The sequence below is a fragment of the Suricata suricatta genome, chromosome 12, assembly GCF_006229205.1.
Source record: "Suricata suricatta isolate VVHF042 chromosome 12, meerkat_22Aug2017_6uvM2_HiC, whole genome shotgun sequence".
In the NCBI taxonomy this organism is placed as follows: domain Eukaryota; kingdom Metazoa; phylum Chordata; class Mammalia; order Carnivora; family Herpestidae; genus Suricata; species Suricata suricatta.
The window spans coordinates 11,983,662-12,010,087 of record NC_043711.1 but is presented as its reverse complement, the minus strand read 5'-3'; the positions used below and the strand labels follow the sequence as shown (position 1 = coordinate 12,010,087).

The 26,426-nt window shown below is 56.4% G+C and overlaps 1 protein-coding gene across 2 annotated transcripts; it reads right to left on the bottom strand.

The window, feature by feature from the left end:
• Positions 1–6: 6 nt before the first annotated feature.
• AP1M1 (adaptor related protein complex 1 subunit mu 1) lies at positions 7–26,308 on the bottom strand. Of its 2 annotated transcripts, none has more exons than XM_029916970.1 (12): positions 26,138–26,308; positions 20,381–20,537; positions 18,421–18,488; positions 17,335–17,465; positions 16,432–16,579; positions 7,416–7,542; positions 6,248–6,390; positions 5,909–5,980; positions 5,336–5,494; positions 871–996; positions 257–332; positions 7–102 (listed from the first exon to the last, which is right to left on the bottom strand). In XM_029916970.1, the coding sequence occupies exons 1-12, from the start codon at positions 26,177–26,179 to the stop codon at positions 80–82; spliced, it is 1,272 nt and encodes a 423-aa protein (XP_029772830.1). In that variant the 5' UTR covers positions 26,180–26,308; the 3' UTR covers positions 7–79. The 2 variants fall into 2 exon arrangements, with proteins under 2 accessions (XP_029772830.1, XP_029772832.1); XM_029916972.1 differs by lacking the exon at positions 26,138–26,308 and adding an exon at positions 20,976–21,108.
• Positions 26,309–26,426: the final 118 nt, after the last annotated feature.

Below are 26,426 nucleotides of genomic sequence, written 5' to 3'. Positions count from 1 at the left end.
GGGGCGCCCCTCCTCCATCCAGCAGGCTTGGCAGGGCTTCCTGCGGGTGCCCCCACCTGGAGCGCCGGCCGCGGGCCCCTCACTGGGTCCGGAGCTGGTAATCTAGAAGCAGGGAGGGACACATTAGCTTTCCGCTCTGTGCCGGTGGGAGGGGCCACCTTCCCCAGCCCTGGGGCTGCTCCGTGCGCACCACCTTGGGGACAGTGGCACAGCCACCTGGGCCCCCCGGCACCGCCCACGGGTGGGCTGCACGCACCTCCGTTCTGAGTGATGTACCGGACCCACGGCAGAGCCTGGTAGCCGCTCTTCTCGATGATCTTCAGGTAGCGCACCTGCGGCAAGGGCAGCAGGGCCCTGAGTAGGTACACGCTGGGCCCCAACCCTGCCCCCCATCACTCCCTCGGGAGCAGGCAAGCACGGGAGCGGTGTGTGGGGGTGGGGTGGGGGGAGGGGCATCTGTCTGTCTGTCTGGGGCCTGCGGATGCTGGGGGAGGGAGGAGTCACTGCTAGAAGGTGCGGGAAAGAGCCAGGCTGTGCGCTCTCAGACACGGCCCTGCAGCAGACTCCCGGTGGGGAGGTCGCCCAGAGTCCACCTCCCCTGCGGGTCTGGGAAACAGGCCCTGGGGTGGAAAGTGTGAACACCAGAGGCTCAAACCCTAGTTCTGGCGGCTAAGCGAGTCTCTGATCTTGGGGCTGGAGTGCAGGGTGAGGTCTGTATGGACAGGTGTGGGCCCAGGCTGCCCGTGGAGGGCATGCCAGCGCCGTGGGACAGGTGGACTGGCCCCGCTGTCTAAGCTGGCTGCAGCCACTGGTGGCGGGACCAACGCCTGAGCCTGTGCACGTGTGCTCTGTGGCCCTGGCTGCACGAACCTGGATGCCAGAGGTAGTGAAGTACGGGATCTCAAACTTGACGCTGATCGGGGGCTTGCCCTCCTTGTCCTCCGCCTCCACGCTCGGAAGGCCGAAGTGGGCCCGCATCAGGTACTCCTTGCCGCCCTGGGGGAGCGGACGAGGGAGAGCTGGTCAGGCCGAGGCCCCTTCCCAGAGTCTCGGCTCCTGACACACTCACACTTGGCCCAGGCCTCTCGGATGTCCTGTCCGCCGAGCTGGCCCGATTGCAGGTGGGCTGCAGAAAACCGCTGAATTCTTAGGATCAAGAGAATTGCAAAAACTCTCAGGGAGAGAAGACCAGTTGCTTCAAGGATGCCTAGACTGACATGCCTCACGAAGGAAAAGGGGGCACAAGGTGCAGAGACAGCGCGGGTGCAGGCCACCTGCCCAGCCAGAGCTCGAGTGAGCAGCCCACGTGCCCTGTGTCCGGGCAGCACGTGGAAGCAAAGGGGAAAGGTCAAGGTGAGGAATGGTGAACCGGGGGAGATAAAACCTCAAGATGGAGGTCGGGGGCTGACTGAGGAGCTGGGCTCGGGCCCTGCTCCCAGCGGCGGCCCGGTGATGATGGGCAGCCCAGGCCCGGAGGTGAGTGAGGCATCTCAGCCTGGCCCGCCAGGCGCCCAGGATGTCTCACCCAGCGAAGCAGGGAGAGCACAGGCCCCGTCACACCCAGGACACTGGGTGGCCCCAGAGCTCTGGCGGGCGTGGGCGCGGGCAGGGCAGGGCCGGGTCGAGCAGAGCCCCGGCTACCCGGCCTGTGCTCATGTCCCCCCTCTTGGGACGGAGCCAGTGGTCCGCTGCCCACCACCACTGGGGCAGGGCCAGTGCGGGAGCGGGGACACTGCGTGTGTCAGTGACACGTGCTGAGTGAAGACTCAGGGACGACTCAGGGAGAATCCTGTGGTCGCGGCTGCTGACAAAGCAGGCAGCCAAGGAACTAAACCTGCTCTGGCAGCCTGTGTACGAAACAGCCCCGGGGCTGAGCCTTACAGAGACCAAGGGGAGCGCGGCAGCGGGAGGACGTGACGAGGAAGGGCCCTCCGGGGGGCACGGAGTGAGTCTGCTGGCCAGCAGGTGCAATCCCCGCCCCCGTGAGCCAGAAACACCCACAGGCCAGCTCGCAGACCAAAACCCAACTCTGCACCACAAAAGCCGAGAACGGCCACCCCGGGAGGAAGCCTTGGGAGGAAGCCGGGGCAAAGGCGCAAAGGCAGAGGCGCAGCGCAGGGGCTGCTGGTGCGGGGGAGAACGCAGGGCAGGAATTTCAGGTGCCCAGAGGCTGCAGTCCCGTGACCCTCGGGGAAGACGGCACAGCTACGCCTCGCCGCAAGCACAACTCAGCACGGCAGCGGCCGGAGAAGAGGCAGGCGGACCGCATGACGTCTGCCTCTCAAGTGCACATGGGGAGCTGCGAACCCCGGCCTTCTGTTGGCGTTCAACAAACACTTCAAGAAATCCCAGAAACAGAAGCAGCAAGAGTAACGCTGTGCGGCCGCAGTGCTCCAGATCCGCAGTGAGGAGAAAGGACATTTAAAAAGGACGACCCGCTCTGGCTGACTGCAGAATTTCTAGACGGCCGCACCAAGTGCGACATGTCAGAATCTGAGGGTTCTACGGCCAAGGCGGGGCTCACGGGAACCTCTGTGCTGATGGACATTTTAGAACAAAATCATCAAATGAAAGTATCTAGCTTGAAAACTTAGAACAAGGAAAGGATGAAGACATTTAAAGACTTAAAAAAGACTGGAAAATATTACAACAAAATTAAAAAGCCAGTGTGAAAAAAAAAAAAAAGAGAGAGAGAGAAGCCACTAGGTCGCCTCATCAAGGAAGACAGAAAGCCCAAATAGACAAAATAAAAAATAGCAGGTAGAAGTAACCACCATAAGTGAAAGGGGGGGAAAGACAGACATCCCCGACTTGGCAGACACCCTGGGAACCTGGTTAGGACGGCGGACTCTGAAGGGGCACAGTTTACCCAACAGCCTCTGGCAGAAGTGGAAACTCTGAATGGCCCAATTTCCGCGGGAGAGAGAAAGCAGTCGAGGCCTGGACAGTGACACCGCCAAGCTCTATCGAGCCCACGGCCAGACGGCATCCAGGCTCCTCAACCTGCCGCGCGGCGTGGGGTAACGACGGCCCGGGGAACGGAGAGTGCCCCCCAGAGTCCACGTGGGCTGCGAACACCAGCATGCAGACGTTACGCGCCTGCTGGCAGAGTGCAGTGGCGCTTCGCCAAGGACACACGCCCCTACCAGGGGTGGGGGGTCGGGGGGGAATGCGGGGATGGTTCCAGACCCACTCTTAACAGACCCGAACTGGGACACCGAAGGGGCACCTGGATGAACCCGTTACCCGTTTGTGCCGAAAACACAGGAACGTGAGGGCGGGATTGAGTCCGTGGCCCGACACGGCGTCAAACCTGGGGTGACGGCGCTTGGTGCCTCCAGCGGGGGCCCAGACCAGAGGCCACGCTCCACCTCCACCTCCAGGCCCTGGACACAGCAGCCACAGCCAGGAGGCTCGGGAGCCATCAAACGCCCCAGAGCGGCAGGGAGGGCAAAACCGGATCTGGCTGGAAGTGACAGGAAGGGACATCAGCAGGCGCACGGGACTTGAGAGAAAAACGACCGCACGGCAAAGCCGCAGCGAGAAGCCAGGGCGCCAGCCACCCACAGGCGCCGCCGCTGCTGGAAGACACAGGGGAGGAGGCGGCCCCACTCAGGCGCTCCCCGACTGAAAAATCATCTTCACCAGAGATGTGCCGACTGGTCGTGAGCCCCGGGGGCTTTTTTCTAGTTCCAGACACACGGCTGTTTCCCCCGAGGACGTCCATCGAGTCATTCACATTCCATTTGTGTACTTTTCTGCATGTTGTATTTCAGTAAATGCACTTTTTTAAACCAAGGGAAAGGCTGTGTGAGTGTGCAAGGTAAACATCAAGACGTCCCAAAAAGCACAAAGGCGAAGCTGACACAGAGCTACTGACCACGACAAAGCCGCATGAAGGTGTTCTTCCTAACGGACTTCCGTACCTGGTGCGAGCAAACGGATTCTAAACTTCATAAGGGAAACCAACCAAGCCAAGAGTCTCCAGGAAACAGACAAGAGATGGATGTAGGGGCGCTGGGGGTGGGCCTGGCCTTATCAGATGGCAAAACATAGACTAAAGCCCTGAGTTAAAATGCGGCCTTGCTGCATGGACAGATGGACAATAGGACATTCAGAAAGAGATCGAATGCCATATGGAAAATGGATATTTGATAAGCATGGCATCGCAAACCACCAAAGAGAAGATAGACATTTTAGTAAATGATGCTAGAAAACTGGATAGCCATTTGGACAAAGATAAAACTGGACCTGTACCTCACCCCATTTACCACACCTACCTCTGAGAGGACCTAAAATCTATGGTAAAAAAAATACCACTACACAGGTTCTAGAAACAAATATGGGGGATTTCCTTTATTACTGGGAATGGTCAGGACTTTCAAAGTATGACTTACAGTCCACACATCATAAAAAGACGGAGAAATCTATGTTAAACAACAGTAAGAAAACAAAGAAGCAATTTAAAAAATGTCACACAGTGGCTTCATTTTCTTGGTTTTGGCTCAGGCATGATCTCACAGTTCGTGGGATCGAGCCCCCCAGTGGACTCTGTGCTGACAGTGCACAGCTTGCTTGGGATTCTCTCTTTCCCTCTCTGTACCCCCCTCACTTTCTCTCTCAAAATAAATAAACATTTTTTTAAAAACAAAAAAAGGTCACACAGCAAAAACCACCAAAAACAAAGACAAAAGATAAACATTAAAGTAGGGAAATCCTTTGCAACTTGTATCAAAGATAAAGTGCTAATCCTGCCCATATATAAAGAGCTCTCAGAAATAAAGAAAATGACCAAACCTGACAGAAAAATGAAGGAGACACTGCTGCAGTTTCCACAGAAAGAAATGCAGATGGCCCTCGACGTAAGAAAAAGAGTTTCATCTTATTCATAATGAGAAAACAGCAACGGGCACAGCACAAGTGCGCACCCCCACCTTCCCGTCTCTCCAGGCACTACTGCTGCAAATCCAGACTCGAGTGCTCAAAATCCTGACCACAAGCCAGGCATCTCTGCCAGCATGAAGCGCTCTACATCCCCGGAGCTGGTGCTGGAGTCCCGAAACCTGTGCTGTGCAGGCCTCAAGGCGGCCTGCTCCCCTCTAGGGAAGCTGAGTTCTGAACCAGAGGGGCAGAGAGACGGCAAGAGGGAGGGAGGGAGGGAGGAGCGTGCCCTGGTGCTGGAGGCAGGCTGTTCACAGACAAGCTGCCCCTGCCGGTCCACAGGAATCCTGGCCCTGTGCCCCGTTCTGAGGCTGCCACATGCTGTGGTGGGCACAGGGAGCAGCTGGGGTGCGGGAGGAAGTTAAGGGGGCACCCCACTGAGACGGGCACTCACCGGGAAGGACTTGATGGACCATACGATCTCGCTGTTCTCGGGGACCCACTTGACACTCCCCACTGTCGTCTTGAACTTGGGTGAGTCGGCATCGTTGGGCACAGGGATGTGGATCTCCACGTTGTTGGCCGTTGACCGCCGCTTGAACTGGCTCTTGGCCTGGAGATGGGGCCCATGCAGCCGTGGTTTGGAAGGGCACAGGTGGGAAAGCCCGGCCCCCCCCAGCCTGCCCCTGCAAGGGCCCCACATCCCCTGGCCAGGCCTGGGGGCCCCCACCAAGCTGAGCCCAGTTTTCCAGGCTCAGTTTGTACCCTCTTGCCACCTGAGACCCTCCCTATACCCCTAGTCCTCTTGGCCTTAAGGGTTCCCCATTCTTCCCTCTGGGTCACAGTGAGGCAGCATAGACCTCAGCCACAGGCCTGATCTCCCTGGATAGGGGTCATAGAGCCCCACGGTGCCCCTGCCCTGGTCAGGACCTGGTGCCAAAGGCCCTGAGCAGGCGGGGCCGTCCACAGTCCCACCTCTCACTGCCCTGGTCCCCAGGCAGACGCTGGGGGCAGGATGCGTGCGCACCTTGATCATGTACTCGATGCGGCTGTGAGAATGCTTTTCAATCACGGACTCGATCCAGATCAAGGGCTTGACCTGTTGGGGACAGTGGACGTGGCACTTGCACCTTTCCCGCAGCCACTGCCCAGGGCTACCGGGGGAGTCCATACCAGACCAGGACGCACACGGAGACACAGGGGCCGCTGTGAAAACGCAGAGCACATTGCCGGGCAGGGCTGCCCGCAATGGGGGCAGCAGTGTCTCTGGTCCCTCAGGAAGGTCAGAGCCCCAGGCTGCCAAACACCAGCCCGGTGGGGCCTCCCGCAGGCGGCCCTGCCCCGGGGGGAGGGGGTGCGCACTCACGTGGGTGTTGAGGCGGTAGGACATGAGCTCGAACTCGCCGTCAGGGGGGATGAAGGAGATGGTGCGGTCGTTCTCGAAGCGTGAGAGCCGCACGCACTGGTGGAACTTCACGTCCTCCAGCTCCACGGACTTGCTCTTGCCACCTGAGGGGAGGTGGGGTAATGGCAGCACAGACCTTAGCCCCTCTGGGTCACTCTCTCGGCAACACTGCCATTGCCAGGGGCTCACCCCTGGCAGAGCAGGGATGCTCCTCGAATCTGTGAGAGCATCTTGCGTCATGAATGCCAACGGGGCGAGGTTCCTGGACAACCTCCCCTGTCCCTCCCCAGCCCCTCAGAAGCCCTGTCGCCTCCTGACCCTGGGCACACGCTGAAGGCCAGGCTGGTCGGCCTGCTTCACTCTGGTCCCCAGCAGCTAGTCCGGGGTCTAGCTGGGGCTGCTGCCCAGGGCCTGGACGAGTTTCCTGGCCGACACCCCCTGGCTGGGGATGGCTCGGGGCTCCCTGCGTGCACTGGCCACACCGTCATCCCTTGTGCTCTGGCTTCCTTCCTCCCACGGAGGAGCCGAGCAGGTTGGGCCCGGCCAGGGGGAGGAGCTGCTCTGACGGGCCGCCACCCGAGAGGGCCTTGTTCCTGCTGCGATGGCGGGCCAGGAGACGGGTGTCCCACATGTCAACACAGAACAGGGCACGCTGGGTCCCCGAGGTCACTCTGGCCCCTGCCCCGCCACAGGGGGGGGCTACGTGCAGGCCGCGTGGTGAGAGCTAGAGCCGCTGTGTGGAGCCTTCAAACAGCCCAGACCCAGCATGCCAGGTGGGGGCGGGAGCTGGCGCGGGAGGGAAGAGAGCAAGGCCTGACCTTGAGCCAACAGCTCCCTTCAGATGGTGCAGGGCAGGGTCGTGGCCCTGCGTGACCGTCCCCACACTTGACTTCTAAGACCTCGCCCGTGTGCTCTGGCCCATAGGGTGACGAGGGGACTGGACTTTGGGATCTCCGCTCTCCTGTATTTTCTTTGTCAGGTTATAGATTTACTAGTTTTCACAGTTGTCTCGTAAACACCGTGAACGTGTTTCTGGAGCAAGTACTTGAGGTGCACGTGACCCCCCTCGCGGCTGAGTGTCCCCTCAGCTCTGGCCCCAGGGGCGCAGTGGGCTGGTGGGGGTACTCACGGCCTGTGTTGTCGAAGAGAACCTTGTCGTTGAGGCCCAGGCGCAGCTCGGGCATGCCCGAGAGGAAGACCCGCATCTTGATGGAGCCCACGATCTCGCTGCGCAGCACATTGCCGTTGGCACTGACCTGGGGGTGGCGAGGTGGGTGTGAAGGGAGGCCCCCGCTGGCCAGCTTCATACCCACCCGGCCACCCAAGTCTCGAGGCCCTTCTCCCCATCCCGAGCTGGGTGAGCCCCACCTGCCTCCCGTCCAGCCTTTGTGCCAGGGGCACAGAGGCCGACCGGTGGGCTCTACCCTCCAGGCCTCAGGCCACACCTGAGCGAGGACCCTACCGGTGTCCACCCACCTGCCAGGCTGGCAATCCTCAGAGCAGGCCACACCTGCGTCTCTTGAGACCTCTGTTTCTCCACCTGGGGCCTGAGGAGGCCCCTTGCCCCAGCCCCCTACTTCCTAAAGACGGAGCCTCCTGGGCCCTGACCCCGCTCTGCTCCCCAGGGCTGCCCCAAGGTCTGCTGACCACTGGTCCACAGTAACAGTGCATCTGCACAGACAGAGTCATAGGAGTGAGTGGCTGAGCCCTTCCTCCGTGCACCCTACAGTCTGTGTGGCAGGGTTACGCCTCGGGCAGCCCTGCACCTCATGGGCAGGCCAGGAAGCACCCAGGAGGCCAGCAGGCAGCCCTGAGCCTGTCCTCAGGAAGCCCGCCTGCCGGAACCTCTTCTCGGGCCCGCTGTAGATACAAGGACACTAAGGCACAGAGCAGAGGCTGCACGGCGGCCGGCGGAGGCGCTGGAGCCACAGCCGTGACCGCCGCCCTGCATCACCACGTCCACTCCCACAGGCAAGAGCAAGCGCTGCAAACGCACGAGCCTTGGGGCCACACGGGCCCCTCCTCGGAGGCACCAGCCACGCCCACGGGCTGGAGGGCCCAAGTTGCCCATTTCTGCAGTGAAAGGAAAATCTGTCCAGCCTTTAACTCAAGCATCTAAAAAGCACCACATGCAAACATGAGAGCCCTTCGCCTCTGAAAGAGGTGGGGAACTGGGACACCAAGGAGAGCACAACCCGGAAAAGGCACAAAACAGGAGAGGAGGCCCTGCAGGCCTGGCTCCGTCACCTCCCTGCTCACGCTGGCTTCTTCCTGTCCCCACCTGGCGGCCGGCAGCCCCCTCTCTTCCTCTCTGCCTCTCGTCAGCCCTGCCTGTCGTCCCCACGCTGTGAGGGGGTGCATCAGACCACTCTGCTGGGGCTAGCACGAGGACAGTGCCTGGGGACAAAGGGTCCTCAGCAGACACATGCAAACATGGGCCCTCGCTGACTGGGCTCCGGGGGCCCTCCCCCATGCTCCCAACTGCGTGGGGAGCAGGGACTGCACAGCCCTCTGGACCTGAACACACGAGGTCACCAACGCTGGGAAGGCAGGCTCAGGAAGGGGAGCAGAGCTGCACAGCCCACGAGGCTTAGCCTAGCCCCACAGGCAGCAAGCAGGATGGGTGGGCGCAGAAGGGATGTGTGCCAAGCTGCTCAAGCACACTGTCACATCCAGGTCACTGTGGACTCAGCCGCCGGCCCTGCCATCAGACTGGAAGACGGTGTTCCAGCCCATCTGGGACGCCTGCACCTGCCCTGTGCCGCCCCGTGTCTGGAAGAGCAGGCTTCTTCAGGCACAGCCACCTGCTGGGTGCGCTGTGGTCAGGACGCCCCTTGAGCCTCCAGTGCTTTCACGTAAGCTACTTATAGGCTGCTCCCCGGGATCTGCTTTCCTAGGCCAGGACGCTCTAGGGCCAGCCAGACGGGCCATGTTCTGGGCTCAATAAATAATTCGGACAACGGTCCTCAGACAGGAGGGGCATGTGGTTACTGAGGCCACTGTCTTGCTCCAATATTCAAAAAGTAAGGAGGCAAATAAATATGTTTATGTGAAGTCCACTGGGAGAATCTTTCGGGGAAGCACTATCATCGATCCCACACCCGAGGACCCAATCTTCCAGGGGCCCGCCCAGGTAAGGGCGATGCCCCAACCCCATGTCCTCAGACGGACAAGCCGGCCCATTTCTGCACAGTCTGTGGCAGCTGGAAAGGGGCATACCCAAGTGAGCTGCACGATGGCACTGGTCTGATCAGTCACAACAGTCTGGAGAGTAAAGGCAAGCACACTGCAGGTAACACGGGTCGGCTCGTATGCCCTCCTGGCCACGGGCTACGAGGACGAAACGTGGCCAGGGTGCATGGGCAGCCATCGAAGACTGAAAGGCCCAGTGGGTGGATCTGGGAGGAGCCGTTGTAGGAGCCCAGCCGCCCCTCCTTCCCCCCACCCCCCGTGGGAAAGTGCCAAGGAAACTGGAAGTGGCAGTGACAGTGAGCAAGGCGCTGACATGGGCGGAGCCCTGGCTTTGGAGCCAGAAGGGGAACTCCTTGGGCTCAGAGAGCATATGGAAATCCCCCGAGTCCCCCCTCTGGTCTGTCCTCTCACATGCGGGCCCCAGGCAGCCTAGCTGCTGTTCCCAGAGGGTGGGGGAAACCCCGGATTCAGGCCGCCCGCAGGCAGGCACGACAGAGTGGGGATCTAGAGCCCCCAGTTGTCACAGAACCCAAAAGGGAAGCCCTAAATAGCTGCAAAATACCAGAAAGATAGCAGAGAGTGAGGAGTCCAGGAAAGCATCCCCATGAAGTTATTTACGGCTCCAGAGCATTCTAGAACTGGGCATGAGTAGCTACGATCCTAATTAGTATGCCAGACTCTGAGAAACAAACCTCCCAGTGCCAGGCTGGCCACCAGGCAGAGCATACTCCACCTAAACTCCAATGGCAAATGGCAGGAAGGCTTTGAAAACTGAACTAATACTTATGACCCACAAATTGGGGGCTGCAACTTGTGGCCTGAACCTAACCAGGCCATCTGTCCACTTGAATACAAATACTGACATTTTCTGTATAATCTAAAAATACTCACCATACAAAGAACCATGAAAATTTAACTCACATGGAAAATATAATCAGCAGATGCCAATGCTGATGCAAATGTTGGAATTATCTGACAAAGACTTTAAATATCTAAGTAAAAATTACAAACAGCGTTGCCACAAATGTTAAAATAGAAAGTGTCAGCAAAGAGGCAGACTATAGGAAGAAGAATTAAAAACATTTTAGAACTAAAAGATGCAATAACAAAATACAAAACTTGCTGGATGGGCTCAACAGCAGAATAGAGATAAAAGAGGAAAAGGTCAGTGAACTGGAAGACAGATGAGAAGAAAGCATCCAGTCAAAACAACAAAGAAAAAAAAAGACGGGATAAACTGAACAGAGCGTCAAAGGCCCTTGGGACACTGACAAAAGGTGTAACATTCATGTCACTGGAGTCCGAAAAGGAAAGAGAAGGAGAAAAATGATGCAAACATATTTGAAGACGTAACAGCAGCAAACATCCCGATGTTGGTAGAAGACATAACCCAACAGAGTCAAGAAGCTGAACAAATCCCAAACAGTAGAAACCCAAAGATATCCAAACACAGACACAGCAAATCTATCTGCTGAAAGCTAAAGACAAAGAAAAAATCTGGAAAGCACTCCTGACAGGGGACTACGGTTTCCCATGACTGTGGATTTCTCACCAGGAATCACGGGACCCGGAAGCAATGGCACAGCATTTTCAAGGAGCCAAGGGACAACTGTCAACCCAGAACCTGTGTCCAGTGGAAACATCCCTCAGGACGAAGCGGCAAGGAGGATGTTCTCCGATGGAGGAAAAGCAGAGTGGATCTGTTCTGAACGAACAGCTACGAGTAGCTTTTCAGGTGGAAGGAAACCTGGGAAGTCAGGAAATCAAGGCAGAGCAACAGAAGCGCCAAATGTGCGGGTTCAGTGGGTTATTCTCTGGAGTGCTTTAAAGCATGTTTGAGAACTGAAAGCCAAAAGTCTTACCAGTGTCGGAGGTGGTCTCCAAGGTATCTGGATGAACATACAAAACAGCTCTAGCATCTAAAGGTAGGAAAGTTCTTGGATTCTAAGTAAAGTGGTGAAATACTGAGTCTAAGCAGGTAAGTATGCATTTTTATAGCGACCACTAGAAAAAACTATATAAAGAGACATGGTAGCAACCACCGTGAAGAAATGAAATAGAATATTAAAACTTTCAAACAGACCATGGAAGGATAGGAAAGAAAACCAAAGGGATGAAAAACAGAGGCAACAAAAAGAAAACAAGAAAACGGCAGGCTTTAACAAGTTAATAGTATAAATGCTCTAAACATATCAATTAAAAGACAGACTGCCAGAACGGATTTTTAAAAATGACCCGGTGTGAGCGCCACGTGATGTTAGTGCTGAATCACTACGCTGTATACTTGAGACTACTATTACCCTGTATGTTAACTAGACTTTAAATAACAACTTAAAAAAAATAGAAGGACGGGGCACCCAGCTGGCTGAGTCAGTGGGGCATGTGACTCTTGGTCTTGGAGTTAGGAGTTCAAGCCCCATGTTGGGCATAGAGATTACTTACAAATAAAATCTTAAAAAAAAAAAAAAGGATTAAAAAAGGAAATAAAACGACAGAAAAACACATACTGTGTAAACACTGATGGAATAAACTCTAGAATGACAATATTAATAGCAAAATAGACTTTAGAGCAAAAAAATTACCAGGGATAAAGAGGGACCTTATATAATGATAAAAGAAAAGGTTAGTTCAGCAAAGAAACATAAGAACCCTAAATGTGCATGTGCCTAATAGCGTAGCTTCAAAATATACTATGACGTAATTTACAGTTAACACTGGAGCTTTGAACAGTGTCAATAATAGGTAGAACTAGTAGACAGAAAATTAGCAGAAAAGCTAAAAGAAATGAACAATGTCACCAACAGGATTTAATTGGGCACTTACAGAACAGTCCCACCCAACAAAAGCAAAATATACATTTTTTCCAGAACACTTGACAAGATAGACCACGTTCTGGGTCACTAAAAGAAAGCTTAACAAATTTTAAAGAACTGGCATTATAAAAAGCGTACCTTTTTAAATTTATTTATTTTGAGAGAGAGAGAGAGAGTCCTGAGCAGACTTTGCATGGTCAGCAGGGAGCCCAATGTGGGGCTCAAACTCACGAACCCTGAGATCATGACCTGAGCCAAAACCAAGAGTCAGACGCTTCACTGACTGAGCCACCCAGGCACACTACAGAAAGTATATTCTTAAACAATAATGTAATTAAAGAAAACAATGACAATAAGATAACAGAAGACTCTGCAAATATTTAAAAATTAAACAACACACTTTAATTAAATATTCCATGAGTCGGGGTGCCTGGGTGGCTCAGTCTGTTAAGCGTCCGACTTTGGCTCAGGTTATGATCTCACTGCTAGTGAGTTCAGAGCCCAATGCTGCCAGCTCAGAGCCTGGAGCCTGCTTCTGATTCTGGGTCTCCCTCTCTCTCTTTCTGCCCCTCCCCCCCAAAAATAAATATAAAAAAAAATTAAAAATAATCTATGAGTCAAAAATGAAGTCTCAAGGGAAATTTGAAAATATTTTGAACAAAGATGAAAATCTAACACACCAATTATGGGATGTAGCTAAAACCCTGCTTAGAAACGTTCAGCATTAAATGTTGATATTAGAAAAGAAAGAGTTCAAATCAGTATTTTCAGCTTCCAACTTAAGAAACTAGAAAAAGAGCAAAAACTCAAATCACAGAGAAGGAAATACAAGAGCTAAGAGCAGAAATCAATGAAATTGAAAGTGGAAAAACAACAGAGAAAATCAGTGAAATCAAAAGCCAATTCTTGGTAAAAGCCAATTCATCACCAATAAAATAGATGAAACTCTCACAAGACTGACAAAGAGAAAGAAATAGGACATAAATGACCAATACCAGGAATGAGAGAGGGGACATCAGCACAGACCCTGCAGACATTACAAAGGCGGTAAGGGAATGCTGCAGACAGCACTATGCACGTAAACTCAGTGACGCTGATGAAGTTGACCAGCTTCTTAAAAACAACAAAGTACCAAAACTCACCCAAGATGAAACAGAAAACCCAAATAACCCTATAACCATTACAGAATTGAAGTTTGTAGTTAAATTCTGAAACAAAAATCTCTAGGTTCAAGATAATTTCACAAGTGAATTCTATCAAGTAAAATTTAAAATATGCAGTTTATGATACTTCCAAAAAAAAATACTTAACTATAACTCATGACATACACATGGTAAAAACTACGAAATGTTTATGAAAGAAATCAAGTGACCTAACTAGAGAGACATACACCATTTGTGGGTTGTGAGACTTCATATACTAATGATACCAATTCTCTCCCACACTGAGTTATTTATTTATTTATTTAAAAAAATTTTTTTAATGTTTATTTACTTGTGAGAGAGTATGCAAGTGGGGAAGGGGCGGAGAGAGAGGGAGACACAGAATCCAAAGCAGGCTCCAGGCTCTGAGCTGTCGGCACAGAGCCCGACATGGGACTGGAACTCACGGATTGCGAGATCATGACCTGAGCTGAAATCAAAAATCAGACACTCAACTGACTGAGCCACCCAGATGTCTCCTGATGCTAACACTTTATGCAAACAAACTAAATAGCTAAACGATTTTGAAAAATGAAGAATGTTGGAAGGATCACATTACTTGATTTTCAGACTTAATGAAGTTACAGATGCCAAAGACAGTGCAGTATTGGTGAGTGAACAAATAATACAGATGAATGAACAGAAGAGAGTCCAGAAATAGACTCACACAAATATGGCCAATTGATTTTTGACGAAAGTACAAAAGCAGTCAACGGAGAAAGGGGTAGTTTTTTAAAAAAATGATGTTGAGGGGCCCCTGGGTGGCTTGGTTGGTTAAGCATCCAGCTTCAGCTTGGCTCATGACTTCACGGTCTGTGAGTTTGTTCTGCACCGACAGGTGGGAGCCTGGCGCCTACTTCGGATTCTGTGTCTCCCTCTCTCTCTCCCCCTCCTCAGCTTGCACTCTTGTCTCTCTCAAATTTAAATAAGCATTAAAAAATTTTTAAATGATGTTGGAACAACATGCAAAAAAAGAAAAGGACACGAACCTCATACCTTATATAAAACTTAACTCAAAGTTGGTCATGGATTTTAATGTAAAATCAGAAAACTTTTAGAAGAAAATTTAGGAGAAAACCTCTATGGCCATGGGTTCAGCAGTGAGTCCTCAGACATGGCACCAAAAGAATGTGCCCAAAAAAACCGATTATTGGATTTTCTCAGAATTAAAAACTTCTGTCCCGTGAAAGGCATTGCACCAAATGAATGAAAAGACTAGGGATGGCCTGGGAGAAAATGCCTGCAGATCACGTACCTGACAAGAGACTTCTATCCAGGGTACATAAAGAACTTCCAAAATGCAATAATCAGAAAACAAAGAACTCCGCGCGGTCTGGCGGCTTCCCTAAAGTTAAATGTACGCTTCCCGTGTGACTCGGCAATCCCGCTTCTGGGCATTCGCCCTTGAGAAACAGACACTTCCGTCTGCACAGAAACCTGCACACGAGATGTTTGCAGCCCCTCCACTCACAACAGCCAAACACCGACACAACCCACAAGTCCTTCAAGAGGTGAGGGGATAAACACGGTGCGGTTCAGAATATAAAATAAATACAAACGGATATAAGAAACAAACTCTTGATAAACATGGCAGCTTGGAGGAATCTCAAAGACATGATGCTAAGTGGAAGGAGCCAGACGGAGAGGGTCACATACTCTGGGATTCCATTCATGGGACAATCTCAACAAGACAAAATAGAGTAGTTACCCTCATCTGCAGGAGAGACTGTCCAAGACCCCCAGTGGATGCCTGGGAAATGCAGACGGTACGGAACGCTCTATATGCTATATTTTTTCTAAGTAGATACATCTGTTATACAGGTTAAGGCACAAGTTAGGCACAGTAAGAGAGGAATGACGATCATAAAACGGGACAGTTATAACAATACACTGTAATAAAGGGTACGTGACTGCGGTCTCTCTCTCTCTCTCTAAATACCTGACTGTACTGCACCTGCCCTTCTGGTGATGTGGTGAGCTGACAAAATGCCTATGGGAGGCGAGGACGGTGAAAGACATGGGCCCTGTCAGCTGGGCTGCGGCTGACCTCTGATGAGAGCCAGGAGGAGGAGCCCAGGCCCAGGCTGCGGTGGGCTGGGACAGAGGGCGGGGAGCAGGGGGACGACTGGCTAGTGATAGGACCGGAGCAGCGGCTGCTGGGGGGTGGGGGTGGGGGCTTGGAGAGGCGGCAGGAGGGAGGTTTTAGGGGCGATGTGTATCCTGATTATGGCAAAGGGGAACAAAAATCTGTAGGTGGGCTGAAATGAATAGAAGAAAAAGGTCAAATGGGGACGCCCGGGTGGCTCAGTCAGTTGCGCGTCTGACTTCGGCTCAGGTCATGATCTTGCAGTCTGTGGGTTCGAGCCCCGAGTCAGGCTCTGTGCTGACAGCTCAGAGCCTGGAGTCTGTTTCTCTGTCTCCCTCTCTCTCTGTCCCTCCCCTGCTCGTGATCTGTCTCTGTCTTTCAAAAATAAATGTTAAAAAAAAAAAATTAAAAAAGTAAAGAAAAAAGTTCAATTTTTAGTGAAAACTTAGCCACATGAGGAAACCAGCTGCAGGACAGCAGCACCTGCTCTCTGCGCAATGGGAAGGCCGCGTCTGTCTGTGAGCTTACAGCGTGAGGTCCTAAAGGATGCTCAGGAGTCGTGAGAGAGAGGGACTTCCTGCCCACTCAGCCCCGTGCTCCAATGTCCCCTCCTGTTTAACCAGCACCGCCCACAAGGCCCCGCGTGGACCCTAACCAGGAACAGAGCAGACGGGACGTTGGGCGCTCCAGATCAGTGAGTGGCCTGACTCCCGAGGATCTGCTGCCATGGGAAGCAGGTGTTCCTCCGGGCTCTGCTAGCGTTCAAAGTCCAGTTGAACTTTGTCCTTATTTCAATCATGGAGAAGACAATGCTTTTCTAAAAGAGGAGAACAGAAAGGAAAGGAGGCCTACCAAGAGGTTGACGGACTCAATGACGTCCAGGAACACCTCATTCTTCCGGTACTTGATGCCCTCGGACCGCCAGGACACCGCGTTGGTGACGGTGGCTGGGGGCCTTGGGGCCCCTGTTTCCAGCTTGTGGCCTTCCTGAGTGATGTACCTGTGGGACCAGGCCCAGAGTTGAGGAGCTCAGGCACAGATAGTTTGAAACCAGCCCCTCCCCCAGCAGGCTCTAGAAAATGCAGGCTCTGGTTTCCCCTGGGCCATTTAACACAAGAATATCTCAGGATTTTCCCATAGGCCCTAACAAACTTGAGTTACCATGAGCGCAGAGCATTCATTTTAAGGGGCAAGGCCACAGGACTGGTGGGGGAACCGCGGAGTGTGCCCAAACTGCCCTCCTGCTGGGCGTGCAGAGGGGACTGAGTCCCTGGGGGTGGCGCTGGCTACCCGACCCTAGGACCCTATGGGGAACAAGCACAAGACGCTTCTCTGAGTAACCCTTTGCCCCGCATAAATGGGAGCAGCGCCTCTGATGGTGACGGGAGCAAAGGGAGGTGCTCCCAGGGGCCCAGTTCACAGAAAGCACTTGATCCGCGTGCCCCACTGTGAAGGGCAGGATCGCAAAGGATGGGGTTTTCTCTCAGCCTCATCGATGACAGTGGAAACAAGGGAGGTGACTTGATAACCAGGCATTCAGCGCCCCGCCGGCCTGCACCGGGAACAACGCTCATGCTGTGCAGGGACACTGAGCGGCAGGGGATCCAAAACTGCCGGACAGAAACCGCACAGGCCAGGAGACAGGGTGGCGGCACACGGCATGAAGATGCACTCGCTTCCTCCACCCCAAACCAGCTGCCGTCACTGCCACCATGGGGACTTCGCCAGCCCTGGGGCCCCACGCCGCCCACTCACTCCTGCAGGATCTTGCTGTCGGTGGTCTGTGGGTAGCCGAAGTCCATGAGCTCGTCTAAAAGTTCATAGATGATGACGAAGTTGTCGCGGATGCTCTCCTCCTCCAGCTCCTTGAAGTACTCTGAAAACACCTGCAGCGGGGGCGGCGGTGGTGAGGTGAGAGGGGGGACGGCGGGAGCAGGGGGGCGGCAGGGGTGAGATGAGGGGGGCGCTGCCCGCACAGGCCCACTTGCCCTTCCCGCCCCGGGGCCCAGAGCCAATAGGCTGCATCTACCCACATTCCAGGCTTGGCGACGTGTCACAGACACAGTCACAGACACAGCCTCGGACTCGGGCTGCGGGCGGGACAGTGGTGGCTGCCTGAGGCAGGAAGTGGGCTGCCGGTGCAGGCGTCCTCCGGGGCCTGGTCAGAAGCCCTGCATCTCCACCCCCTCGGGTCCCCTCTCCTCTCCCTGACAGTCACCCCCAGGTCTAGCTGGGGCCCCATCTGAGCTTCTCTCCAATTCCCACTGTAAACCGTCACCCTTTGCCTCTGAGTCACAGTGACTCAGGTGAGGGGCAAGAGGCACTGGAGACAGAACAAGTGGCTCTCTGGACTCTTCTGACCCCCCCGGGCCACGGACACATGTCCCCCAGCTCAATAGGAAATTAAGTCCCTGAAAGAAGGGGAGGGAGAGAAGTTTCCTTAGCTTGAACACTGAAGGAAGGTCCTGGAGGCAGAAGGGAAATGCCAGGCACCTCAGGGAGGACGACCTTCCTCCCACCCTCTTGGATCTGCTGATGCCCCTCTTCACTTCCGGGCATGAAAGCCTGCTCCTCAGCCTGCACTCGGGGCTCCCCAGGGGGACGCGTGCTCTCCGGCCCCCACCTCCTCATGGCCCAGACCAGCCCCTGGCCCCCAACCCCCAGGGCTCAGCACCAGTGACTCCTGAGCTGGCTGCACACGCTACCACCGGAGGGCCCCAGCCTGGCCCCTCCATTCTGCTCTGGAAGCCCGCAGCACCCCCTTGCTGGCCTTCCTGCCGCCTGCAAGTTTTGCACACAGCGAAGCCCGGGTGACTGAAACCCCCTCCCTGGTCAACTCACCTGCACCACCTTGTAAAGGAAGGAGAACACCAGCGACACACACGCGTTCTTCTTGGAGGTAGCAACCACTGCATGGCGGCCACGGTTAAGGAGTGTTTAGAGGCCTGGACCCCAGTCCACAGACCCCAATTCACTGCATGTCTTGGAAGGACCCCCACCCCTACTCTGGGCTCAGAACCTGCCTCAACCCAAACCCCAGCCATTCAGCAGGCCTTCGGCGGGTTACTGAGCTCCCATCTGAGCCAGGCCTGGGACACCGCAGTTACCAGACATGGTCCCAGCCCCCAAGAGGTGCTCGCTCCAGGACAGAGAGGCAGCAGGTGGGGGCTGCCTGGAGGAGGTAGTATCAGAGCTGAGAGCTATAGCCCAGGGTGAGGAGCCCAGGGTGGCGAGGGAGTGAGCCGCTCATTCTGGGAGCAGAAAACAGGACTACAGTAACTGGTCCTTCTCTGAAACCCAATGGTTCATGGGACCGCCTGGAGGACCAGGGCCCCCCAGCAGGCTCCATGGGAAGCAGCCAGGCCTGAAGCTGGCTTTTGCCCTTCCTGCACGCCTGGGCCCCTCCCCTAAAGCAAACTGTTTTAATGGAGCTTTCATTTTCTCACTTGTTCGACGGGTGCCAGGCAGTGGAGTCACTGAGGTAACGTGTGCAAAGTGTGTGGCACAGCCTCTCCCTCCCCCCTCACCGATGTCATCTCCCTGTTCTTTCCCTCCAGGGCCTCGAGCCGCCCAGGGAGGCTGGGTCCTCCGCCGCAGGCACTCGTGCTGGGCCCTGGACGTGCCTGCTCCCGAGCTGCCTGTGCTGAAGCCCCAGGACTGAGCTGCACTCCAGATGAGAGGGACAGGGACGGCAGGGGCCGCATCTGCTGCACTTCCTGTCGAGCATGGGGCTCCAGGGATCAGGTGCTGGGCCGGTTGGGGTAGTGCTGGCCTCCCGCCCTGGCCCAGGTTGCAAGCCTCAGAGTGCTAAGGAGGGCCAGTGGGTACCACGTGGCTGGGCCGGCAGGACACCATCCTTGATGGTGGAACTAGGGAGCAGGCGGGGGTGCCTGGAGACATGAGCCACTGCCTTTCCTCCCCACTGCCCACGCCCACGCGTGAAGCCAGGGCCCAGCTGGAAACTGGTCCGACGGCTCCTGCCAGGCTCACACCACCACCCCCTGCTCTGCATCCGGGCAGCCACCCCACAGCCAGAGAGGTGAAGGAGAAACAGAGGCAGGGCAGGAGCTGGGCCTCACGGAGCCAGACAGGGCGGGTGGCAGGTCAGCACCTCCATTGCTATGTTGTGCAAACAAGGCATCAGGGACGGGCCCATTAAAATGTAGGTGACCGGGCTTCCTGGCTCCCTCCCTCTCCCACCATCCACCCGACTCCTGAAGTCTGGCCTCTGCTGGCAGCCAGAAACCTTCAGAAAATGCAAACCCGATTTGTGTCCACCCCCCCCTCCCCGCCCCGGCCCAAGGCTTCCCCTCACATCGAAGGTGATTTCCCACGAGACCCCACAGCATCGCTGCCCACTTGGGCTGGCTCCCACACATGCCCCCTCTCCGGTGTTCTCCCACCCCTCCTGCAGCTTCCAGAATGAGCCCTGCGCCCCCTGCAGAGCCTCTGGCCAGGCCTATCGCTCCTGGCATCTGCCCACTGCTCTGGATGGTGGCCACCTGGCCCTCCTGCAGGTCTCCTCCGGATGTCACCTCCTCAGGGAAGCCTTCCTGGATCCCCAGACTAGATGAGGTTCCCTGCCACACCCTCTCCTCGCCTACTGCCCATCACACTCGCCACTGCGTTCTTGGCTCATCCCCTCCAGGAGAGTGTGCCTGACGGCCCTCACTGTGCCCAGGCCAGCCCCAGTCCAGGCTAGGCCAGGCACTGGCCACTCTCGGGTGCCCATGGGCACAGTCACATGCACGCACACGTGCCCACGCAGGAGTTCCCCGGGAGCTCCCCTGCAAAGGGATACGATACAGATTGTTGTGCTTGATCCACATGAAGCGGACTCCCCCGTGGGCCAGGATGGGCGACAGCATCCCCTCCTCCTCTTTCTCCATCAGGATAGGCATGAAGTGCTCCACCTCCGACATGTCCACGTCGCCACGGTAATTCCGGCAGATGAGCACCTAGGCAGGGGTGGAGGGGGAGACTGCTTTGAGTCCCACAGCCAGATGCTTGGGGTGAGGGGGGCAGACACACCAACCTCCCCTGCCGCAAGGGCCCTACTCACACCCCTAGCCATCGGAGACTCTGGGCCACCCTGATCTCTATCCCCTAGGGAGTTCCTCAAGGACAGCCCTTCCCAAAGTGAAGTCCATAGGGGCCACCTGGGTTCCTCGAAGGGGAGGGAACTATGAGGCAACAGCCCAGGACTTAGTCAACTGGGAGATGCCAGGTTAAAACAACATCCCGTAGGTTCTCACTGCAGACCTTCTCAGAGCCTTTCCCACGATAATGCACTCTGCTCTTCTGCCTGTGTCAGGTTACCCAATCAGGGGACGCTGCCGAGTGTTTTACATCTACTAAAAGCCACCTGTGGCCTGAAAAGAAGCCCATGCCCTAACCGTGCTCCTCCGAGGCCCATGGGCTGGAACGTGCAGTGCGCAGAACCCTTGTCCACTGCTCACGGGGCCTTGACAAGGACAAGCTCCAGGTGAAGTCTGGCAGGTTCCCGCATAGGCACACCTAGTGTGTGGCCCAGCTGTTCCTCTCCTAGGTATTCACCCGGGAGAAACAAAACCACAGAGTCATGCAAACGCTCGTGTGCAAATGTTCGCTGCAGCTTTATCTTAAACAGATCCAGACTGGGGGCGCCTGGGTGGCTCCGTCACTGAGCGTCCAGCTCCGGATTTCGGCTCAGGTCACGAAATCATGATTTGTGAGTTTGAGCCCCTCATGGGCTCTCTGCCAACAATGCTGAGCCTGCTTGGGATTCTCTCTCTCTCCCTCCCTCTCTCTCTGGCCCTTCCCAGCTCACGCACGCGTGCTCTCTCGCTCTCAAAATAAACAAACTTTACAAATAGACCGGTCGATCGATCCAGACTGGAGGGAGCGCCACGTCCTTCCGCAGGTGAGCAGAAACGAGAACTCCGTCCGCCCACACCTTGGACAGCACCTCAGCCATGACAAGGAAAGACCACTGGCGTGGGCGACAGCACAAGGGTCTATGAGGACCCCTGGGCCAGGGGAGGGACCAGACAATAGACAGCATACCCCGTATGGCGTCCCACAGGATTCCACTTACACAAAACCCTCGCCAGTGGGGACAGAAAACACATCAGCGGCTGCCTGGGGACGGGCTGGACACAAGGGGTGTGAGGACACTTTAGGGGGTGACAGAGCGTGTGCTGTGGCTTCCTGGTTGTACACAAGGACTGAAGGCCTCACGCCGTGCCCCTGGAACAAACGCAGCTCAGTACATGTGTGTCACAGCTCCGGAGGGCACGGAGGGGGGGGGGGCCTGAAGCTGTGCCCTGCCGTGGAAGGCTCTACTTGGAGACATCGCCTAGGGTGGCTGTGGCCCCGGGAGCTCCCGAGGACAGCGGCCACAGGACCCGTGCGTGCAGACGGCGGCCTTGGGGAGCTGACCGGGCCAGGAGCCTTGGCCTCCGAACCTGGGCTTCCGTCACACCCGCTGTCTCCACTGTTCCAAGCCAGGAGAGAGAGGAAATCAAAATGAGAACTTCTCTCCTGGAATCCCTTCGCGGTCCGTGCCCTCTTCCTGCTGATGTTCAGAAGGCCTCTTGGGGCCCTGGCGCCCAGTGGGTGAGCTCATGGAGGCCTGGGCCAGGCCCGGACGGAGGGACTCCGTGTCCCTTCTCATAGGCTCCTTGCTCGGAATACACTCTGGCCCCTCCACGACGCGAGGCCACCGTTTTTACAGAGATGCTCGGTGATGTCTAGAAATCGTGCACCAGCCTCCTGAGGTCACACAGCCAGCCGAGGTGAGTCCGGATCCTAACCAGTTCTCACCCCCTGCACGGCCCCTTCTGCTCCCTCACATTGCTTTCCTGGGCTTCCCAAGGCCCATCTTCTTCCTCAGCTATGTAATTTTGGGGTCTGCCACTGGCAGGGAGCCTCAAAGCCCCCAGAAACTCAAAGAGGAAGAAGGAATTTGTTTTGCTTGCCTTCATGCCCAGGGCTGCAGAGAGGCCCACGCACCCAACAAGCACACACCGCGTGCCCCTCTACCGCTCGCTGAGCCTGGGGACCAGAGGTGACCGAAACAAACAGGGTCCCTGAACTGTGACACCGGCTTAGGAGGAACTGAGAGCCTCCCGAGGGTGTGACCTTCAAACTGAGCCCTGAGGGGCAGGTGGGACAGAGGTGCAGGGACCGCGGTGGCTGAAGCCGTGGGTGGAATCTGGGTGCAGCCCACGCCTGGGGAGACCTGGGAGCGCCGGTTAGGTGGGGTGAGGGCAGTCGTGGAGCTTGGGCTGCAGGTCCTGGGTGACAGAACAAAGGCAGGGGCAGGACAGGCTGAAGGGGGGCAGGTGATGTTGAGGTGACAAACCTCTACCCCCATGGCTGCTCTGAACCCCTACACCTCCTTCCCCACACGGAGCGAGAGGCATCTTCTGAAACAGAACTCAGACAGGGTCCTCCCTGCTGACACTGCTGTCGACCCCGGTCTCCCCTCGTGCTGAAAACACACTGCAAGTTGGACCCCGTGGCAAACCGGCTCTTTGCAGTGCCGCCAACGCCTCCCTGCCATCTCAGCCCCGCTCACTCGGTTCCGGCCATGCTGCCCCCCAGCTGCTGGCTGAGCCACCCACATCTGTTCCCGCCTCGAGGCCTCTGCACGTGCAGTTCTCTCTGCCCAGGATGTCTGGGCCTCTCCTAGTTTCGCAAGCCTTGCCTAAGATGGCACCTCCTCCAGGAAGACTTCCCTGCTTGCCCTGCCTGAGATAACCTGTCCCCTCTTCCTCCACTGCCCACAACAGCGCTGCCTCCTTTACTGTCTGTCCCTTCTATCGGAGACGAGCTCCCCCTGAGAACAGTGACCCCTTCCGTCTCGCCCACAGCAGAGCCTGACCCCAGTGGGTGCTCAGGGAATGTCTGGGGAATGAGCCTGGAGGTGAGGAGAGGATGGAGGCCAGGATAACGCCCAGGTCTCCAATGAGGACGGTCACGCGGACGGTGGTGTCGCTCACTGAGGTGGCAGAGAGGGCAGGGGAAACGCCGGGTTGGCGTCGGCTGTGGGAGCTCACGGTGTTCCAGAGAACGATGCGGCTCTAGGTAAGCACTCTGGCCTGCGGCACACGTTTGAGTCACTGGCACACTGGCATGAATCAAAGCCTGCCCGGGGAGAGGGGCAGTGTCGGGGGCGGGGAGCCGACATCCGAGGGGAGGGGCTGGGAGACGCACAGAGAGAGAGCAGCAGCTCGGAGGCCGATGGATGCCTGCTGAGGAGTGTGGTCATAGGATCAGACACTGCAGAGAAACGAGAAAGATAAGGGCAAAGAAGTGTCCATGGAGGGTTTTCTGGCAGCTAAATGCGGCCATGCTGGTCTCCTTGGTGCTCAGAGGGTCTAGGACGCTGGCAGACTGAAGTGTTGTCATTAATTTCTTACTGTGCCATTACCTTACTTTGTATTAAATACAGTTTGCACAAAAGGTCCTTTTAAAACCCGAGGTCCACAGAATGGAGTAACAAATGGCGTGATGCTTGCTGGGAGCGGGAGGCAAGTCCGTGGCTGCCCTGGGAGCTCCCCAAGGGGCAGGTCTGATCATGCTCCTCTCAGGCTACAGTCTCTTCCGGTGGCTCTTCCTTCCTGGCGTTAGAGTGGTCCCCCCTGTTCCTCACTCCCGTCTGGACGTCCTCGACCACCCACGGCCATGCTGGTGTCCCCCTCCAGGCTCCACTCATCCCCAAGGCTTTAAGCCCGCCGGCCCCCGCAGGCTGCCCCGACTCCGCAGGCCTGCCGCAGCGACCCCTTGTCCACTCTACTGTCACCTGGCCCTAGCTCTGGCACCTCCCTCCTCCAGGTAGCCTTCAGTGACTCCTCCTCCTCCGGCAGCCAAAACTGAGGTTGGCAACTGTGTTATCCGGGACCTTGTCCGTGTGCTTGCAGCTACCGAGATCTGGCCACTTGGGTCCGTCAGCCTCCATGTGTCTCCCGTGCTACACCCCAAGGCCCCAGATGGGATTAGCCAGGACGGCGGGCCATGGGGGTGCTGCGCCTGCCTCAAACGTCTGCCCAGAGAGCTTGCACACCACCACCATAAAAGCCTCCAGGGAGCAACGGGGGAAACGAGGCTCAGAGAGAAGCAGGTCCTTGGCCTGGGGTCACAAAGCCGAGCAGCAGAGACGGGTCTCGAACTCAGCCCTAACTCCAGTCACGGTGAGACAGTCAGCATGGGGCTTGGTGCATGCTGGGTGCTCGAGAAATGTTTGCTGGAGGAATCAGTGATCTGAGATAAGGCAGCCGTTGGGACCTCTGGGGACACAGCAGCCGGGGTGGAAGCAAGAACTCCAGCCACAAGGGCTCTGGGAACGCTCTGCACCCACCCAGCCCCTGTGTGCCCTGTGTCTGATCCCTTGCCTGAGGCCCGGGGAAGGGAGCCCAGCACCAGGCCTCACTGGCTGTTGACTTTGGGTGGTATCCAGGGCAGACAACCTACTCAAGGGACTCTTGGAAAGTTCTAGAGCATGGTACTCTGGGAGAGGGGCAGGAAGGGACAGCCACTTCACCCACTGCTCTAACTCTTGCTTGCCCCATCCAGGCCGGACACCCACCCTTCTCTCTCACTTGCCTTCTGGCCAAGACGCTTTGAGGGAAAGCAGGAGCCCAATTTGAAAGGCTTGGAGAGCCCTCCTCCAAGAAGTTTTCCCAGGTTCCCCTGGGAATGGCACCTGGGTCCTAATTCTGTCCACCTCTTCCTTCAGGTCTCAGCCGGATGTGTCCCTCCTTCCCGGAAGCCCTCCTGGACCCCCAGCCCAGGCACAGTCCCCTATTACAACCCCACTGCTTCATCACTGCAACCAACATCGATTTGTGCTTTGTGAGAGCGGTGTCCTTTCCTTCCACTGGACTGTGAGCGCCAGGACAAGGACGGCTCCGATTTTGCTCACCAAAGGCAGCCCAGCCTAAGCACCCTCCATGGCACTTAGTAGGTGCTCCCCCAAATACCAGCGGACTCCTAGACCTGCCACTCTGTGACAGGCGTGACCTTGGGCAAGTTGCGTGCCTCTGTGTGCCTCGGTTTCTCCCTCTGTGAAATGGCCCTTCCACCCACCACCCACTTCACTTAACCCTCGTAACTCAGGGTCACACTGAACGTTAAGAAATTTTTACAGACACCGGCAAAGAAAAATCGACTGGCTCGAGGGCACACTGTCCCCGACACGCCTCACCACCTCTGGCCAAGGGTTGCACAGCCCCTGAGAGCCAGTCCCGGCTTCGAAGCCTGCGCCGGGCCACCCTCCCCGCGGCCTCGGGTTCCCGGGATGCCCCCTCGAAGGCAGGAGAACCCAGCCCATAGCGGGAGGGGGGCCGTGCAGCTGCGTTACCTAGCAACAGGGTGGGGCTCGTGGATCCGAGCCCCCGCCAGGTACCCTAGCAACAGGGTGGGGCCCTCAGGTGAGGGCGATAGGCCTCCCAGCCTAAGACTAGGGTTGGTCCCATTGGCTGGTTACCAAGCAACAGGGTGGGTCTCACCCCCCGCAAAGGGGCGAGGCCCCACCGGTTGCCTGGCAATGGAGAGGGTGGGGAGCCATCTGTACCTTGCCCTTTAGGTCCAGCACGTAGACGGCGCTGGCGGACATGATGGCTGCGGAAAGCCTCGGCAACTGCCGAGGGCGGCGGCGACGGCGGGGACTGCGGGCGTTGAGCAAGGCCGGGCGTGCCCCGCGACCGTTCGCCTCCACTTCCGGTCCGGGAAGCCGCGCGCGGACCGTTATGTCCGGTCGGGGAGTGGGGGGGGGGGCTGCCAGCAAAGCGCAGGCGCGAAGCGGGGCGCGCGCAGGCGCGGTACGCTCAAAGTGCCCTTATTTCCCGCTCCGGCCTCAAGCA

Bases quoted from the DNA above. Each gene is read 5' to 3' on its own strand.
- AP1M1 (XM_029916970.1), bottom strand. From the start codon at position 26,179: ATGTCCGCCAGCGCCGTCTACGTGCTGGACCTAAAGGGCAAG. The intron at 5,981-6,247 runs GTGAGTGCGCAC...TGTCCCCAACAG, and splicing joins CCTACCGCCTCAACACCCAC to GTCAAGCCCTTGATCTGGAT. The intron at 103-256 runs GTGCGTGCAGCC...CCCTGCTTCTAG, and splicing joins GTACATCACTCAGAACGGAG to ATTACCAGCTCCGGACCCAG.